The sequence below is a fragment of the Phocoena phocoena genome, chromosome 9 (genome assembly GCF_963924675.1).
Source record: "Phocoena phocoena chromosome 9, mPhoPho1.1, whole genome shotgun sequence".
Classification (NCBI taxonomy): Eukaryota; Metazoa; Chordata; class Mammalia; order Artiodactyla; family Phocoenidae; genus Phocoena; species Phocoena phocoena.
The window spans coordinates 32164239-32184965 of NC_089227.1; the positions used below are offsets into that span (position 1 = coordinate 32164239).

Sequence of the window (20727 nt, forward strand, 5' to 3'; positions counted from 1 at the left end):
AAAGTGAACACAACTCTTGTAACCACTGAGACAATTAAGAAACTGAATACACCTGAACCCCCCCAAAAATCCTCATGGCCCATGTCAGTCACTAGTCCCTCCTCTCAAAAATGGACATTACCTAATAAAGCCCATATATGACAAACCCAGAGCTAACATCACTCTCAATGGTGAAAAGGTGAAAGCATTCCCTCTAAGATCAGGAACAAGACAAGGATGTCCACTGTTGCCACTTTTATTCAACACAGTTTTGGAAGTCTTAGCCAGGGAAATCAGTGAAGAAAAAGAAATAAAAGGAATCCAAATTGGAAAAGAAGTAAAACTGTAAGATGATATGATACTATACACAGAAAATCCTAAAGATGCTACCAGAAAACAACTAGAGCTCATCAATGAATTCAACAAAGTTGCAGGATACAAAATCAATGGAATTTCCTGGCGGTCCAATGGTTAGGACTCTGTGCTTTCACTGCCAAGAATGCAGGTTCAATACCTGGTTGGGGAACTGGGATCTTGCAAGCTGTGTGGCACGGCCAAAAAAAAACCCAACAACAACAAAATTGATACAAAGCAAGCTCTTGTATTCTTATACACTAACAATGAAATATCAGAAACATAAATTAAGGAAACAATCCCATTTACCGTCACATCAAAAAGAATAAAATACCTATGAATAAACCTACCTAAGGAGGCAAAAAACTTGTACTACGAAACCTATAAGACACAAATGAAAGAAATCAAAGATGACACAAACAGATGGAAAGTGATACCACGCTCTTGAACTGGAAGAATCAACATTGTGAAAATGACCATACTACCCAAGGCAATCAACAGATTCAGTGCAATCGCCATCAAATTACCAATGGCGGGCTTCCCTGGTGGCGCAGTGGTCAAGAATCTGCCTGCCAATGCAGGGGACATGGGTTCAAGCCCTGGTCTGGGAAGATCCCACAAGCCGCGAAGCAACTGGGCCCGTGAGCCACAATTACTGAGCCTGCACGTCTGGAGCCTGTGCTCCGCGACAAGAGAGGCCGCAATAGTGAGAGGCCCACGCACCACAATGAAGAGTGGCCTCCACTTGCCACAACTAGAGAAAGCCCTGGCACAGAAACGAAGACCCAACACAGCCATAAATAAATTAATTAATTTTTAAAAATTACCAATGGCATTTTTCACAGAACTGGAACAAAAAGTTTCACAATTTGTATGGAAACATGAAAGACCCCGAATAGCCAAGGCAATCCTGAGAAAGAAAAATGGAGCTGGAGGAATCAGGCTCCCTGACTTCACACTATACTACAAAGCTACAGTAATCAAAACAGCATGGTATTGGCACAGAAACAGAAATAGAGATCAATGGAACAGGAAAGAAAGCCCAGAAATAAACCCACACACATATGGTCAATTAATCTATGACAAAGGAGACAAGAATATACAATGGAGAAAAGACAGTCTCTTCAATAAGCGGTGTTGGGAAAACTGGACAGCTACATGTAAAAGAATGAAATTAGAACATTCTCTAACACCACACACAAAACTAAACTCAAAATTGATCAAAGACCTAAATGTAAGGCTGGACACTATAAAACTCTGAGAAGAAAAGGTAGGCAGAACACTCTCTGACATAAATCGCAGCAATATCTTTTTGGATCCACCTCCTAGAGTAATGAAAATAAAAACAAAAATAAATGAATGGGATCTAATTAAACCTAAAGACTTGTGCACAGCAAAGGAAACCATAAACAAAACAAAAGGCCAACCCACAGAATGGGAGAAAATATTTGCAAACGAAGTGACTGACAAGGGGTTAATCTCCAAAATATATAAACAGCTCATGCAGCTCTATGTCAAAAAAAACCAAACAACCCAATCAAAAAATGGGTGTACGACCTAAATAGACATTACTCCAAAGAAGACATACAGATGGCCAAGAGGCATATGAAAAACTGCTCAACTTCACTAATTATTAGAGAAATGCAAATCAAAACTACAGTGAGGTAGCACCTCATACTGGTTAGAATGGGCATCATCAAAAAGTCTACAAACAAGAAATGCTGGAGAGGGTGTGGAGAAAAGGGAACCCTCCTACACTGTTGGTAGGAATGTAAATTGGTACAACCACTATGGAGAACAGTATGGCAGTACCTTAAAAAACAAAAAAATAGAAATACCATATGATCCAGCAATCCCACTCCTGGGCACATACCTGAAGAAAACCATAATTTGAAAAATACATGCACCCCATTGTTCATTGAAGCTCTATTTACAACAGCCAAGACATGGAAGCAACCTAAATGTCCATCGACAGAGGAATGGATAAAGAATATGTGGTACAGATGTACAATGGAATAGTACTCAGCCATATAAAAAGAACCAAACTAATGTCATGTGCAGCAACACAGATGGACTTAGAGATTATCATACTAACTGAAGTAAATCAGACAGAGAAAGACAAATATCATATGATATCACTCATATGTGGAATCTAAATTTTTTCTTTTTAAAAAAGTTTTATTGAAGTATAGTTGGTTTACAATGTTGTGTTACTTTCTGCTGTACAGCACTGTGAATCAGTTATATAAATACATATGTCCACTCTTTTTTAGACACCTTTTCCATGTAGGTCATTACAGAGTATTCAGTAGTTCCCTGTACTATACAGTAGGTCCTTATTAGTTATCTATTTTATATATAGTAGTATGTATATGTGAATCCCAATCTCACAATTTATCCCTCCTCCCTTTTCCTCCCTGGTAACCATAAAATTGTTTTCTACATCTGTAAGTGCAATCTAATTTTTAAAAAATGATAAAAACGAACTTAATTACAAAACAGAAACAGATGCACAGGTATTGAAATCATACCTATGGTTACCAAAGGGGAAACACTGTGGGGGGGGAATAAATCAGGAACTTGGGAGTAACATAAAGACACTACTATATATAAAACAGGTAACCAACAAGAACCCACTGTATAGCGCAGGGAAGTCTACTCAATATTCTGTAATAATCTATATGGGAAAAAACCTGAAAAGGAATGAATATATGTATAACTGCATCACTTTGCTGTACAGCTGAAACTAACGCATTATAAATCAACTATACTCTAATAAATTTTTTTTAAAAAATGGATATTACCTTTACATAAGGGGAGTCATACAATATGTATTCTTGCGTCTGCCTTCTATCATTCAACATCATGTTAGTGAGGTTTATTCATGTTATTATGTATAGCACTAGTTTTCTTCTTCATTGCTATGTGGTACTCTGTTATATGAATATTACACGATGTATTTACGCATTCAACTGTTCAGAGACATTTGGATTATTTCCAGTTTGGGGGTGTTATGGATAATGTAGCTATGAAAATTCTTGTCACATACTTTGGTTCACCTATGTATTCATTTCTGCTGAGTATACACTAAGAAGAGGAACTGCTGGATAATAATGTATTATTATATTCAAATTTAGAAGATACTGTCAAACAGGTTTCCTGAGTGGTTGTACCAATCTACAATCACACTGGCTAGATAGGAACATTCCCATTGCTCCACATTCTTACCATTATTTAGTACTGTGAGTCTTTTTTTTTTTTTTTGTGGTACGCAGGCCTCTCACTGTTGTGGCCTCTCCTGTTGCGGAGCACAGGCTCTGGACGCACAGGCTCAGTGGCCATGGCTCACTGGGCTAGCTGCTCCGCGGCATGTGGGATCTTCCCGGACGGGGGCACGAACTCGTGTCCCCTGCATCGGAAGGCAGACTCTCAACCACTGCGCCACCAGGGAAGCCCAGTACTATGAGTCTTTTTAACCTTAGGCTTTTGGTAGGTTTGATCTTGATAGCTCATCATGTGAATGTATGTGTTTTTCTAATGAAAAATCATGTCAGAGTTTGACAAAATATCTGTACAAATTGAAAAAAGAGGGGGAAATGAACACATTGCTAGGCAGAGTATTTCAGCCTAGCGAAGATTCAGAAACACACCAACTCATGATATTTTCACCAGTTCTTTCACACTCACGAATGTCAAAACAATGCATAGCTAATATGAAGGTACCTTTAGGAAGAAGAAAAACAAAACAAAAATAAAAAGAAAGAAAATAAAGAAAACTAGCTTCAGGGATTAGTACTTGACATTTATCATTTTGGGGGTTTTTTTGAATTTCAGGTAAAATCTTTTATATTACATCAGTAGCACATAAAGTCCTTGATATTGATTGTACATTCTGTACTTAGACATGTCTATGTGAATATATAACGTGCATCAATTAGTTTTTGCAGTGTAACAAACTACCTCAAAATTTAGTGGCTTAAAAAAGCAACAATTTCAGAGTTCACATTCTGTGTCGGGGCTTTTGGGTTCTTTCAGTTGGTCCCAGCTGGGCACCCTCACACCTCTGCAGTCTACTGGTGATCGATGGCTTCTCACATGTGTGTGATGGTTGTCCAGCTGGTGGCTTGGGTATGGGCATGTGCTTCTCCTCAACCAGCAGGCTAGCCTTGGCTTATTCATGAGGAGGTGGCCATAGGTTTCCAAAGAGCAACAAGAGGGCAAGCGCAGTGTACAAATGCTTTTCAAGCCTCTTGCTAATGATACACTGGCCAAAACAAGTCACACAGGAAGCCAAATGGAGAAATAAGCTCTACCCCTTGATGCAAATTGCAGCTTCACATTGAAATGGCATGGACGAAGGGAGAGGAAGAATTTGTGGCCATTTTTATATTCTATGCTAGCATTTTTCTTAGTTCTTTACATGTTTGCTTTACTGCTTGCTCAAAAATCAAAGATATAGTACCTACTGCTTTCCCCATTTGGTATATAAGGAAACTGAGGTTCAGAAAGGTAAAGCAGTAACATAGTCAATAATCAACAGATAAGGTAGATAACTAGTGGGAAGCAGCCGCATAGCACAGGGAGATCAGCTCGGTGCTCTGTGACCGCCTGGAGGGGTGGGATAGGGAGGGCGGGAGACGCAAGAGGAAAGAGATATGGGAACATATGTACATGTATAAATGATTCACTTTGTTATAAAGCAGAAACTAACACACCGTTGTAAAGCAATTATACTCCAATAAAGATGTAAAAAAAAAAAAAAGAATTATACGTTACTTTAATGATCCTAAAAATACTAATGCTGTGTTCATTTTGACCCCCAAAATGACAAAACAAGTGTTATGATAATAAGTAAAAAAGAACCAAATATTTTTGTCTTTCCAATATCTATACAAGAAGTTGAGAAAATGAAATAAAATTTTAAAAAAATCAACAGAGCCGGGATTTAAACTCATGTCTACATGATTTCAAGGTCTCTGTTCTTTCCTACTATTCTACCTTCTGATGGATGGCTAATGTGCCTATGTCTAGCTCCAGAAAAGTTTCCTTTTCCTGCCTCTTCCCTATTTCATCCTCGGTGCCAAACTAAACTCAAGGGCAACCCCCTCCCTCCACTGTAGGTACCTATGAGCCCTTCAACCTTCTACTCACTATAAAAAAGTAGGGATTTTTGACTGATTTTATTTCAACTAAAAGTCATTCACTCGTGCATGCAGCCAACTAACCACTTGCATCTTGAGCCTTCTTCCTCTTGCTTAAGAGCTACTGGTTTATTTATTTATTTTGGGTTGCACTGTACAGCTCGCAGGATCCCCCCTTGAACCTGTGCCCACTGCCGTGGGAGCATGGAGTCCTAACCACTGGGCTGCCAGGGACTTCCCCCTCTTGATTGTCTAAGGAGGACTAATCCATGTCAAGAAGGCTGTGACACACTCTGAGTGAGTGCTGAGCTGCATCATCCTGATTCCTGAGATTCAGACGGTGAGGCACCTTCACTCTACCATGGAGACAACCAAATGGAAGCAACTATCCAGGATAGCACTATCCACTATCCAGCACTATCCACTGAGCTTGTGGGGATGCGGGATCTTAGATATCTGCCCCCTTGAAGAACCAGAAGTTCTTTTTATTACCTAATATTAAGCCCATTTCTCACAAGCACCTGTCTAAGTGCCAATACTGACATTCTATTAAGGGTTATCAGTTGAGTGCCATCTGTCTCATACTGAAATTTGGGGGATTTCTCAAAAGACAAGTTGGCAGATTTCTTCTTATGTAGATTCGGTCCAATGCCACTGAAGGATATTTTTGATGCAAACATTTCTGAGCATATATATTCCTGATCTTGTCATTTTCGAAAATGCACTGTGGCCTCAACTGCCACAGCAGTGGCTTTCTAGTAGCCACATTAAAACAAATAAAAAGAAACAGGTGAAATTAATTCTGATGTATTTTATTTGACCTAATGTATCCAAAGTATTGTCACTTCAATATGTAATTAATAGAAAAATCACTAATGAGATATTTTACCTTCTTATCTTTAAGTCTTTGAAACCAGGTGCATATTTTACATTCACAGCTTATCTCAATTTGGATTTTTCATCAGAAATACTTCATCTGCCTTTACGTTTCACAAAATACACAGTTGTGAAAGTAGAGTCACGTTCTAGTTGTTTCAAACTTGTTTTCCAATAACTGAATCAAAGATCAGTTTTTCTAACGTATTGTAGTTAAAAATTCAGCCCCTCAGTTGACACATTTCAGGTGCCCAACAGCCACACATGCGGCCCACGGTTACCCCCCGTCACACAACACAAAGGCAGCTGATCACATGGAAAGTGTGTCATTCTTTAGTATACCTCTATCATGGGGAAGCTTTCACTCATCATCACATAGGAGATGAAGGAAGACAAAATGCACCAATGCTTCTAGGACAAAAAGATCTTTCAAGTCATAAGGAACCAGTGGCTAAAAACACCAAGTTGTCAGCTATTTCAAGGCACAGTATCACAACCTGGAAGGGTACAGTGGGGCCAACTGATGTTACTCAGGCTGACTTTAACCACTACATTCGTTTCATTGAAAAACACAAAAGGATGTTTTTCTAAGGCGGGGGAGAAAGCACAGAATTTTAATACTGAATCATGTGCAACTTCATAACTACTGCGCCATGACCATTAATCCTGCAAATATACCTCTAAGTTTGTATTTCCATAAGTAACCACCAGAGATTTTGACCATGGAAGTTACACAGCACAGCCACATCCTCAGTCCTTTAGATAATCTATGCCACTGGGAGGTCAGGGTGAACTCTAGGAGGAGAAAAGTCTTTAAAACTTGACCTTAACCAAACTTACCAACAGCTGAAACCCACTGAAGGCATTCTAGACACACTGATTTCATCACTCTGACATTCCAACTCAAGTATCTTAAATTGGACATTTCTGCTTATAGAACACAGGATGTAATAATATCAGACTTTCCTGGCTGATGTACTCAGGCTGATCAAATTCCACAATCAACTGCAGAAACCCTCACTTGGACCAACACTCTTAAATTGAGTGTGGCGGGTGGAGGAGGGGGGCCTGAGGAATTCAAGTCATTCACAAGATGTCAGCATGACTCCTCTGCCCACAAAGGGTCATCTTTTCTGGGGCAAATTGCATTGTTATCCCACAAGCTGCAGTTGCCATGTTATCTCCGTCACAGTACAGGGCGCATATTCAGGATGTTAGCACAAAAGGCAGAGACGGAAAAGCTGTGTCTGGTGGACTGAAACTGATTCTGATGATGAAAGAAAGAGTGTAGCAAGGCTAGGCCCTTTGGCATAACTGCTAAAAGCATTAACTATTCCACAGCAAGTGACCAAGGGCTGAGATCACACCTTGACTTTGCAGAACCACTGCAGGCAAAGAAGCTGACTGCGGCTCTAGATGACTCAACTCATCCTTAGCTCCTTTTCAACCCTTCACCCCAGCAAGTTGCTCCCAGGTGGTATTTGCACTTCAGAGGCAGCTAAACACTTTCGCTAATGACAAACCTTTCCTAAAAGGGTGATAGCATTTGAGGTGAAATCGAATTGTTCAACGTTTAATTCGTGTAACAAAAGGATCTCAATGACATCACATTTTGAGCAAAATTCAAAACAATGTATCTCAAATGTCAAATGTTTCAAAAATCGAATCATTTCAAAGCTGGCAGGACAGGAGAACTGTGTACCGCATTTACTCTGGAGCCGCAAAGCCAGACCCCTTCAGCTCGTAAGCAGAAATATCCCACCTCCTTTTGTTGATATGACACAGACAGCACTGTTGTTAGTATTTATCACCATGGCTGTGAGCCATTTTGGAGATTCTCTATGCGGTGACTTCAATATTCAGCTACATAAAAATTTAAAATCTTTTTAATGTCTTACATTACCTAGTCATTCATTAAAGAGTGTTACTAGTACTACTACTGAGAAATGTACCTGAGATTCAGGGGTTTAGAACTTATGATTACGACACTATGAATTAGGTAGACAGGAAGACTTCCACGATAAGTCGCACTGGTATTAACAATAACATTTTGAAATACTGAAGTGATGCTGTGAAAATAAAAAGAATGATTTTAAAGGTACACCTTTTAAGTTTATATATATATATATATATATATATATATATATATATATATATATATATATATATGTAAAAGCAAAACCTCATCCTGTAATTTAGGAAGGATAATGAAAAAAAAAATGTTGGCATCAGGGATGCATATCCCTGAGCCAACAGGTTGTCTAAGGCCTGAAGCACTTTTTGATGATTTGAAAGGACATAAAGAGAATGGGTGACAAGTGTATATTGAGTCATCTGCTCCTCGAGCACCAGCCTAGGACTTCAATTAAGGACAAAGAGGCATCGGGCAAGTGCATGCGCTGAAGACAGCAGAAAGGAGTGAGGACAGGTTGGTCCCTCCAGGGCTTGACAAGACACATCTCAATGCCTTACCATCATCTGCCTCCATACGCTCCTTCTGGGAAAGTACAGCAGGGAGGAGGGGGGGACAGGTGGACATCCTCACACCTGTGATTTAGCAGCCCAGAGGAGGATGCTCTGGCTTTGCCTCACTCCTCCTGGGGCTTCAAGGTGAAGGGCTGTTTCCCCCATCTCTGCCCTTTAAGTTGTCCAGTGAGAGGGGTTGGAGAATCACTAACAGAAACTACGGATGCCCGCAGCAAGTGAATCTGCAATGTGTCCCTACTTCAGACATCTGTCTAGGTGGAAAAGGAGGAAGAAGATATAACAAATGATGGATTACACTGCCAAGGGCAAGAACTGGAAGTGCTGAGATGGACTTGTCTCTGCAATATATACCCCCTGGGGGTTTCCCCCTGCCCCCTGAGGACTTGCTTCTGTTCCACAAGAGACCCAGCATGTGGGTACTGGCTGTCAAGGGTCAAGGTCGACAGCCACTGCCAAACAGAGAAGCAGGAATACGCATTAAGAAAGGGCAATGACTGACAGATGACACCCTTCCTTCCTCCCCAAGGTAAACTGACAGGGAGGAGAAATAAAAGATCCCAACTCCAAGTTCATTATGTAAAAGCCTGGTCTTGACACAGAGGTGAGGTTGGAATTTTAAACTAGATCTTGTTGAGTTGCTTTGGGTTTCTTTAATTTTTAATAATAAAAAGGGACCGGAGCATTACAGTACCTATCCAAGATGTTATAAAGGGACCTGTTACTCACTGTAAAGACATTCAGCAGGGCACATTTGAGCTTAATAATTGTAGAAAGATAAAACTGTTTCATGTCTATATTCTGGATAATTAATACTGTTCAATAAAACAGTCCCATATGTGTTTATTATGTTTAAAGAATATAAAAGAAAAGCCATGTTCCCACTTGCAGATTTATGCATCTAATTTACATAGTGAAAATTCAGGATTCTAAGTATTTCAGATTTGCAAGTGTTTAGGAACATGTACCTGGAATAGAACATGACATCCTCTATCTCATATGATCACCCCGGGCAGAGGGTCCAGTTGCCGGTCACGAGGAGGTTCTCAGGAGATTACTGAAGCTTAAACGTGGTAGTAACTGCCATGTTTAAACTACTTTAAAAAAAAAAACAAACCCCAAAACATCCAATTTACATGTCATTGACATAAACGAGAGATGGAGATACTGGATTCCAAGTCAATCTAATTAGATGGATTTTATCTACAAAGCCATCTGGGAGTTAGCATAAATATACAGAATGATACCTGAGTGGTAATCCTGAAAATGTTGCCAAAGCTGACTAACAACTTTGCTCTTCATAGCAAGATTGTACTTGTATTGCCGACAGCAAGAACAGCCATCCATCTGAATTTAGCTCCAAAGAGAAATGATGAATGAGAGAGAAATAATCAAGATAAATACTGTGGGGGCTTCCCTGGTGGTGCAGTGGTTGAGAGTCCGCCTGCCAATGTAGGGGACACGGGTCCATGTCCCGGTCCGGGAAGATCCCATATGCCGCAGAGCGGCTGGGCCCGTGAGCCATGGCAGCTGAGCCTGCGCGTCCGGAGCCCGTGCTCCGCAACGGGAGAGGCCACAACAGTGAGAGGCCCGCGTACCAAAAAAAAAAAATAAATAAATAAATACTGTGTCCAGAGAACAGTAGTATTCAGGAAACCGTAGTGTTAGGTGACACATATTCCAAAGAAAATGGCAGAAAAATACCTAGAGCAGGAACATGGAGACAAATCCACAACGATAAAGCACAGCCTTTGGCGTCAAAATAATCTGTGATATATGGTCAAGTCTAGGAGTAACTGCCTATGTCAGCTGTAACAATTCTAAGATCTAAATGAATGTGAACAACTGAACAGATATAATGAAAGGCAACATCCACTAAATGTTTAGAGGAAGGAGAGCTTTGGGATTTGCACAAAGCTTGGTCTCTGATCTGTGCTCTCAGATTACAAAAGATAAGAGCTGCTTTTATTTGCTTTACATATTGTCATGGGTGCTACATTATTTTTGAATGGATAGGAGAAAATTAGAGTGTTAGGTAGAGGATGAAAATATACCAATACACCTCTGACAGCACGGAAGCCTAGTCCAGCTTCAACTATGAAGGTTACTCGGGAGTCAAGGTTGTTGTAAGAAGGTACCAGCCATGATCTCGTTCCCAGTGACTCAGTCTCCCCCAGGAAAGCTGCAAACCAGGCAATGGAGCTCCAGTCCTTGTCCCAGAATTCTGGGGGTTTGGAGCCAGTGTTTCTTCCGTTAACTTCTTGCAGGGCCCTAAGCCTTGTACATTTGCTGTCCCTTCCTTGTGTTGAGAACCAGGCAGTTACCTTTCCTAGTTCCTTGAGCACCGCTTCTAACATCCCTCTGTTGCTGCATTAAGAATTCTTACTGCATATTTTCTGGCTCCTGGCACATGTGACATGGTAGGTGGCATTTGACAATAATAAAGAAACTGTGACATTCCTTAGCTAACATAGGATAATATGAGACTCTCAAAAACAAATATTTACCTCCATAGGTTGAGCTCCCTTTGAGAGAATGTCAAGTAAGTCTGCAGAAGAGATGAAATAGAAGCGCGGAAAAGCCACACGCTTGGTTTCCAGGTACTCAGCAAGAGCTTTTTCACAAAGAGAAAGCCTGCAGGAAGGAATGAAAAATCATTGTAAGCATATCTTGCCCATTCATTTATTAAAACGTCACCAAAACCCAGAGCCTCTCATCTGTCCATTCACCACAAGAAGCTCACCATTTAACACGGAGCCTACCTCCTTCTCTTTGACATCATCGTCTTGTTCATGACTCGTGTACAAGTCATGCCAAGTGGGAGGAGAAACACACACACACACCCATCATTAGTTGAGACTAAATATAGATCAGACTTAAGTTGATGTTACTTATCACTTGTCTGTTTTTTGGAGGGAAGCGTGGACATTTAAAAAAAATTTTTTATTGGAGTATAGTTGATTTACAATGTTGTTAGTTTCAGGTGTACAGTGAAAACAGAATCAGTTATACATATACATATATCCACTCTTTTTTAGATTCTTTTCCCATATAGGCCATTACACAGTATTGAGTAGAGCTCCCTGTGCTATACAGTATATCCTTATTAGTTATCTATTATATATATAGTAGTATGTATATGTCAGTCCCAATCTCCCAATTTGTCCCACCCCCTCTTACCCCCTGGTAACCGTAAGTTTGTTTTCTACATCTGTAACTACTTCTGTTTCTGCTTTGTAGGTAAATTCATTTTTACCCTTCTTTTAATGACACTTCTCATCAGCAGGAGAGAAGACCAGATTTGGCATCACTCGCCCTGAGCACAAAATGCTTTACTTAACACGTAATTGGTTTAAGGTCTTCCTTTTCCCACTGAATGTCTACAAAACACAAGCACCTTCAACTCTCTCTGGTTTTCAGAAGAGTCATAAGATCCAGAATCATTTCCACATTATTTTCTTAGCAGAGCAGAGATGACCCAGAGGCAGAGCCCCACAAACCCTCAAAGATTACTGACTAAGAAGTAATTAACTTCTGTAGAAATCCACACTTTTAAAATTATGGCCAACTCTCTCTCTAAAAAACTTCCAGATTATGAAATAATTGTATGTGATATATATTTTTATCTAGAGGGCTCCTCTGCCTTGCAATGAAAAGTGGTCACAATTCCACACAAAGCTCTTTTTTTAGTGGCTGATCTGCCCATTTTTAATCAAAAGCCAGAAAATTCTTATGACCACTAGCTGTTGTATAATTTTATCTGAAAATTATAAATGCCTTTTAGGACAAGGATTTCAAAAATACTAACATGCTGTCTAAGGATAATTTCTAGTATAATTAAACTATATACAAAATAAAGGACTTAAAATGAGTGCAATCCCAGTTCCTAGCATACAGTAGCTGCTTAATAAATATTTGCAGGATACTTTGATAAAAGAATTGGTTAAACAACCATGATGATTCTCTTGATAATAGGATATTCTAATTTTACTATAATGATATTCCTTTTTGGAAAACAGAAATATATTTGATCTGTTTACGTTAACTCACAAAATATGTACCACCTAATATGTATAAGGCAACTAGATAACTATAAGCAAAATTATAAAATAATTTAGTAGAAGTTGTTCGTACAATAACTTGGTGTTAAATACTATTAGATATTCAAAAGAAATCTCAGAAGTATAACAAATTGATCACTTTGTAGTTTTATTCTTACCTGTACTGTAAATCTTTAAGTTCTTCAAAAAGGTTAGGTCTGCATGTTGCTTCTAAAACATTTTTTATTTTAGCTGTCCTGAACATTAACTCCTGAGTGAAAGTAAAACATGGAGCCATTGATATTAGAAATTAGTTTTCTAAATTTTTCATCCATTTAGGGAATTAAAAAGTGAAGAACAATCAAACTACGGGAAAGCAAGATAAATGAGATTTCTAACACCATGTCTGTTCTGCTTTTAAACTTTTAGATAAACATCAAAAACAAAGTGTAATCACATAGTTTTTATCCATATAAATTCGATAGGCATTACCACCACTCTGGGTCCAGGCAGAATTTCTCTCTTCTAAACCCAACGCACAATAAAACAGAGAGACAGAGAACCAGAATCTTAAAGAATACACTCACATTGGAAAATGAGATGAATATGAAACAATCTACCCACTCTTTCCTCCTTAAAAGTTAAATAAAATAGAATTCCTCTGGTGTTCTACTTTAGCTAGTAAGACGACAATAATTCATCCCCATTTCTAGATAAAAAGTAAAGCCATTATTCTCTGCTTAAAGTCTCTCAAATCATTTATTATATGTACATCTCCATGTGTTCTCTGTGGCTCTTATGAAACAAACCAGTAACTGATAGTATAACTTTGTTACTGGTTTCCCCTCCTCAGTCTCTTACTTCATGAAGATGAATCTGTCTCCCAGGCCTTACTGTTGGTATAGGCCTCTGGGAAACATGTGGCCTGCTGCCTGGTTTTGTACGGCCTGAAGCTAAGAATGGTCTTTACATTTTTAACTAGTTGAAAAAAATCTAAAGAAGCATAATACTTCGTGACAGATGAAAATAATATGGAATTCAATTTCTGGTGTCTATAAAGTTTTACTGGTACACAGCCACACCCATCTGTCTACGTAGTGTCTATGTTTTCTTTCACAGGACAATGGCAGCCCTGCTGAGTTGTGACAGAGACCACATACAACCACAAAGCCTAAACTATGGACTATCTGACCCTTCACAGACAAGTTTCCTGACCTTGTCTCCTGAAATTCAAATACACACATATATTTTTCATAAATACAGTACCCCAAATCATGTTTCTTTACAAGATTTTTATATTGTTTGGACAAAGCTGTTACGATAGAAAACAGCCTTTCTTCCACGAACCTTAAATTCAGCATCTACTCTGCCAAATCTCTGAGCATCTTTCAAAAGCTGAATTCGAATATCTTCTGAATAAACAAAGATGCTTTCCAGGTGAGACCAAGTGCGCTGTACTTCCATCCAAGTAACGATGACCGAATCTGCTGTGTTTAATTTGTTTTGCCAGCTTATGACTTGCTCAATGAAATATTCCACATACTTGCTTTGAAGCAGAGTCTGTAACTGAACCTAAAAGGAAGGCAAAGAATTTCAAATACCATCTAAATTGGTAGTCTGTAAGCCTCAAGAGGGAGCACACTTCTTCTGTTTATTGCTGGATTCCTAGGACCTAGCACACAATACATGCAACAGGCATTCAGTAAGTATTTGCTAAGTGAGTGAACTAATGGCATTAAATATTACATAATAACATGTTTTTTCCAAAAGGAAAAAGACAAATATAAGCAACGACATGTAATGCGTCTTCTAGAAGAAGGCCACGTGTCTCTTTGAAGGCAGGAAAAAATATTGTGCACCAGGGTGCAGCTTTAGGAATTAAACTTTATTCTTTCATCCTCTCTCACTCTTCTTGGGGTCTCTGCCTATGAATCATCCTAAGGGTTGAGTCTTCTTTTTCAATATTGAAAATACAAAACAAACTTCCTTCCGGTTTGCTAAGACCTCAAGCTCCTGTTTTCCTCCTCTTTGAGTTTACTACCAAACTTGGCAGCCTTCCTAACACCAAGCCTTGCTTTAAGGTTGTACAGTTCAGCGAGCACTTCCCATCATTCTCTGACACGGAAATTCCAGGAAGTCACTGAGAACAGCTCCTTTTCATCCTCCTCCATCTCTAAGTGTTTAATACATTTGACTAGTCTTCCCCCCCCAGCTTTATTGAAATATTATTGACATACAGCATTGTGTAAGTGTAAAGTGTACAATGTGATGATCTGATACATGTATATACTGTGAAATGGTTACCACAGTAAATTTACACCTCCACAACCCATGTAACTGCCGTGTGTGTGTGTGTGTGTGTGTGTGTGCGCACGTGTGTTGATAACATTTAAGATCTACTCTCTTAACAACTTTCAAGCATACAATATACTATTGTTAACTGCAGTCACCATGCTGTACATTAGATGCCCAGAACTTATTCATCTTATACCCAGAGGTCCGGACCGTTTGACCAATACCTCCACACTTCCCCAAAGCCCCAGAAACTGGTAACCGCCATAATACTCTGTATAAGGTCAGCTTTTTTAGATTCCCCATATAAGCAAGAATATTCAGTACTTGCTTCCTCTGAGTGAACTACCTCACTTGGCATAATACTCTCAAAATCCACCCACATCATCACAAACGGCAGGATTTCCTTCTTTTTATGGGAGAATGATGATATTCCACTGTATATACACCACATTTTCTTTATCCATTCATATGTCAATGGACGCTTAGGTTGTTTCCATGACAGTCGACTCTCCTTTGTAGGAGAAACTTATCCTGTGATTGCTGATGATACTATACAGTCTTCTTTTTCTACGATTTCTCTGCCCACTCTCTCTCTCTCTGCCTCCTTTATGTCTCCTGCTCTTGTTCACTACACGCAGCCTTTCCCAAAGCTCTATTCTCAGCTGGATTATCTTCTTTACGTCTCATTATCTAGCTCATCAATTCTAAAGACACAAAAAATGACCTCCCAGACTACAGTTCTAGACTGAACCTCTGCACCGAGCTCTGGGTCAGACTTTCCACCTTTACATCAATGTCCCTCACTTTAAATAAACCAAAAATAATAGAACATCATCTCTTCAGAGCAGGTTCTTTCCTAAGTGCCCCATGTCTAATAGTAATAACACTACTGTTATTATTTCCTCTGAATAGCTTGTCTCTTTCATCTTTCTTATGTCTCATGTCCAAAGAGATGCTAACTCATAAGCTTAGAATTCAAGACCACATAGGCTGCGCTCTGGACTGTCCTCCAGCCTTATTTTTTATTACTCCTATCAAGAAAATCTATATTCTAAGGAAACCAAACTCTTTAAATTACCTCTGAATGGCAGGTACTTTCTGGCATTCCAAGATGCCACTAACATTCTCCCCTTTGCTATAACACCCCTTTCTGATCACCATTTTTTGTTGAATACCAGCCCATCCTTCAAGGTTCAGCACAAGTACCACCACCTTACAAGACCCTTTGGAACTTTGTCTCTGTCTCCCTACTCAAGTGCAAGTTCCTTGAGAACAAGTGTTCATACTTTTTGAGCCCAAATGGTACTATGCCTGGAGCCTGGTACAAGCAGATGCCCAATGAATGACGAAAGAAATATTGAGTATTGGAACTTGGGAAAAATCTAAAATCGTAATTTAAAATGAAAAAATCTGTAATAAAAATATCCATCTTACTTGGTTGTGCTCTAGAGTTTCAAACAATTGTTCATCAAACTTCAGTAATAGAATGCCTGTCCGAGAGTGAACTTCGTAAGAGAACTCCATGGTTGCCCAGGTCTGGCTGATTTCAGTAACAACCTAGATGTAAACAGTATTTAGTTATGTGCACAAAAGTTTAATTTAGGACCGATACTTAGGCTATCATCTGGAATTTTAAAAATTGTTTTTACAATTTAAAAAAAAAAACAACAGAGGGACATCAAATATCACTGGCCTCAATTTTTTTCCTCCAAATAATTCACGGTGATGAGGTTTAGAGAATGAATTCCACCACACAAAAGGAACAAGCGTCACACCAATATCAAATTTTTTTTACTGGATCTGAGCTTTATATCCTTCACTGAAACACAATTCCAGAGCAGGAGGGGATTTAAAAGGTTATCTTAAAAGTCTGATAGACGCTCAAGACTCAGAATCCGAGAGAGGGGGAAGATGGCGGAAGAGTAAGACGCAGAGATCACCTTCCTCCCCACAGATACACCAGAAATACATCTACACATGGAACAACTCCTACAGAACACCTACTGAACGCTGGCAGAAGACCTCAGACGTCCTAAAAGGCAAGAAACTCCCCCACGTACCTCGGTAGGGCAAAAGAAAAAAGAATAAACAGAGACAAAAGAATAGGGACGGGACCTGCACCAGTGGGAGGGAGCTGTGAAGGACAAAATGTGTCCACACACTAGGAAGCCCCTTTGCGGGCGGAGACTGCAGGTGGCGGAGGGGGGAAGCTTCGGAGCCGCAGAGGAGAGCGCAGCAACAGGGGGGCGGAGGGCAAAGCGGAGAGATTCCCGCACAGAGGATCGGTGCCTACCGGCACTCACCAGCCCAAGAGGCTTGTCTGCTCACCCGCCAGGGTGGGCGGGGCTGGGAGCTGAGGCTCCAGCTTCAGTCAGAGGCAAGAGGCTTTTTCTTCCCTCTTTGTTTCCTGGTGCGCTAGGAGAGGGGATTAAGAGCGCTGCTTAAAGGAGCTCCAGAGACAGGCATGAGCTGCGGCTAACAGCGCGGACCCCACAGAGGCGCAGGAGACGCTAAGGCTGCTGCTGCCGCCACCAAAAAGCCTGTGTGCGAGCACAGGTCACTATCCACACCTCCCTTCCGGGGAGTCTGTGCAGCCCGCCCCTGCCAGGGTCCCGGGATCCAGGGATAACTCCCCCGGGAGAACACACGGCGCGCCTCAGGCTGGTGCAACGTACTGCCGGCCTCTGCCGCCCCAGCCTCGCCCCGCACTCCGTGCCCCTCCCTCCCCCCACCCCGGCCTGAGTGAACCAGAGCCCCGAGTCAGCTGCTCCTTTAACCCCGTCCTGTCTGAGCGAAGAACAGATGCCCTTCGGCGACCTACACGCAGAGGCGTGGCCAAATCCAAAGCTGAACCCCAGGAGCTGTGAGAACAAAGAAGAGAAAGGGAAATCTCTCCCAGCAGCCTCAGGAGCAGCGGATTAAATCTCCACAATCAACTTGATGTACCCTGCATCTGTGGAATACCAGAATAGACAACGAATCATCCCAAATTGAGGAGGTGGACTTTGAGAGCAAGATTTTTTATTTTTTCCCCTTTTCCTCTTTTTGTGAGTGTGTATGTGTAGGCTTCTGTGTCAGATTTTGTCTGTATAGCTTTGCTATCACCATCTGTCCTAGGGTTCTATCTGTCCGTTTGTTTTTTTTTTACTTAAAAAATTGTTTTTTCTTAATAATTATTTTTTATTTTAATAACTTTATTTTACTTTATCCTCCTTCTTTCTGCTTTTTCTCCCTTTTATTCTGAGCTGTGTGGATGACAGGCTCTTGGTGCTCCAGCCAGAAGTCACTGCTGTGCCTCTGAGGTGGGAGAGCCAACTTCAGGACACTGGTCCACAAGAGACCTCCCAGCTCCACATAATATCAAATGCGAAAATCTCCCAGAGATCTCCATCTCAACACCAACACCCAGCTTCACTCAACGACCAGCAAGCTACAGTGCTGGATACCCTATGCCAAACAACTAGCAAGACAGGAACACAACCCCACCCATTAGCAGAGAGGCTGCCTAAAATCATAGTAAGTCCACAGACACCCCAAAACACACCACCAGACGTGGACCTGCCCACCAGAAAGAAAAGATCCAGCCTCATCCACCACAACACAGGCACTAGTCCCCTCCACCAGGAAGTCTACACAACCCACTGAACCAACCTTAGCCACTGGGGACAGACACCAAAAGCAACGGGAACTACGAACCTGCAGCCTGTGAAAAGGAGACCCCCAAACACAGTAAGATAAGCAAAATGAGAAGACAGAAAAACACACAGCAGATGAAGGAGCAAGATAAAAACCCACCAGACCTAACAAATGGAGAGGAAATAGGCAGTCTACCTGAAAAAGAATTCAGAATAGTGATAGTAAAGACGATACAAAATCTTGGAAATAGAATAGACAAAATGCAAGAAACATTTTAAAAGGACCTAGAAGAACTAAAGATGAAACAAGCAACGATGAACAACACAATAAATGAAATTAAAAATACTCTAGATGGGATCAATAGAATAACTGAGGCAGAAGAACGGATAAGTGACCTGGAAGATAAAATAGTGGAAATAACTACTGCAGAGCAGAATAAAGGAAAAAGAATGAAAAGAACTGAGGACAGTCTCAGAGACCTCTGGGACAACATTAAACGCACCAACATTCAAATTATAGGGGTTCCAGAAGACGAAGAGAAAAAGAAAGGGACTGAGAAGAAAGGGACTGAGAAAACATTTGAAGAGATTATAGTTGAAAACTTCCCTGATATGGGAAAGGAAATTGTTAATCAAGTCCAGGAAGCACAGAGAGTCCTATACAGGATAAATCCAAGGAGAAACACGCCAAGACACATATTAATCAAACTGTCAAAAATTAAATACAAGGAAAACATATTAAAAGCAGCAAGGGAAAAATAACACACAAGGAAATCCCCATAACGTTAACAGCTGATCTTTCGGCAGAAACTCTGCAAGCCAGAAGGGACTGGCAGGACATATTTAAAGTGACGAAGGAGAAAAACCTAGAACCAAGATTACTCTACCCAACAAGGATCTCATTCAGATTTGATGGAGAAATTAAAACCTTTACAGACAAGCAAAAGCTGAGAGACTTCAGCACCACCAAACCAGCTTTACAACAAATGCTAAAGGAACTTCTCTAGGCAAGAAACACAATAGAAGGAAAAGACCTACAATAACAAACGCCAAACAATTAAGAAAATGGGAATAGGAACATACATATCGATAATTACGTTAAATGTAAATGGACTAAATGCTCCCACCAAAAGACACAGACTGGCTGAATTGATACAAAAACAAGACCCACATTTATGCTGTCTACAAGAGACGCACTTCAGACCTAGAGACACATACAGACTGAAAGTAAGGGGATAGAAAAACATACTCCATGCAAATGGAAACCAAAAGAAAGCTGGGGTAGCATTTCTCATATCGAACAAAATAGACTTTAAAATAAAGACTATCAGAAGAGACAAAGAAGGACACTACATAATGATCAAGGGATCGATCCAAGAAGGAGAGAGAAGAATGGTAAATATTTAGGCACCCAACATAGGAGCACCTCAATGCATAAGGCAATACTAACAGCCATAAAAGGGGAAATCGACAGTAACACATTCATAGTGGGGACTTTAACACCGCACTTTCACCAATGGACAGATCATCCAAAATGAAAATAAATAAGGAAACACAAGCTTTAAATGATACATTAAACAATATGGACTTAATTGATATTTATAGCACATTCCAGCCAAAAACAACAGAATACATATTTTTCTCAAGTGCTCATGGAACACTCTCCAGGACAGATCATATCTTGGGTCACAAATCAAGCCTCAGTAAATTTAAGAAAATTGAAATCATATCAAGTATCTTTTCTGACCACAACGCTATGAGACTAGATATCAATTACAGGAAAAGATCTGTAAAAAATATAAACACACGGAGGCTAAACAATATACTACTTAATAACGAAGTGATCACTGAAGAAATCAAAGAGGAAATCAAAAAATACCTAGAAACAAATGACAATGGAGACACAACAATCCAAAACCCATG

At 40.2% G+C, this 20727-nt stretch overlaps 1 protein-coding gene across 1 annotated transcript in view; it reads right to left on the reverse strand.

The window, feature by feature from the left end:
- Nucleotides 1-20727, reverse strand: part of DNAH11 (dynein axonemal heavy chain 11) — a 315873-nt gene that overhangs the window by 212212 nt on the left and 82934 nt on the right. Inside the window, 4 exon segments of the mRNA XM_065883652.1 lie at nt 11342-11468; nt 13054-13145; nt 14222-14446; nt 16604-16726. Of these exon segments, the coding sequence (XP_065739724.1) occupies nt 11342-11468; nt 13054-13145; nt 14222-14446; nt 16604-16726 (567 nt within the window).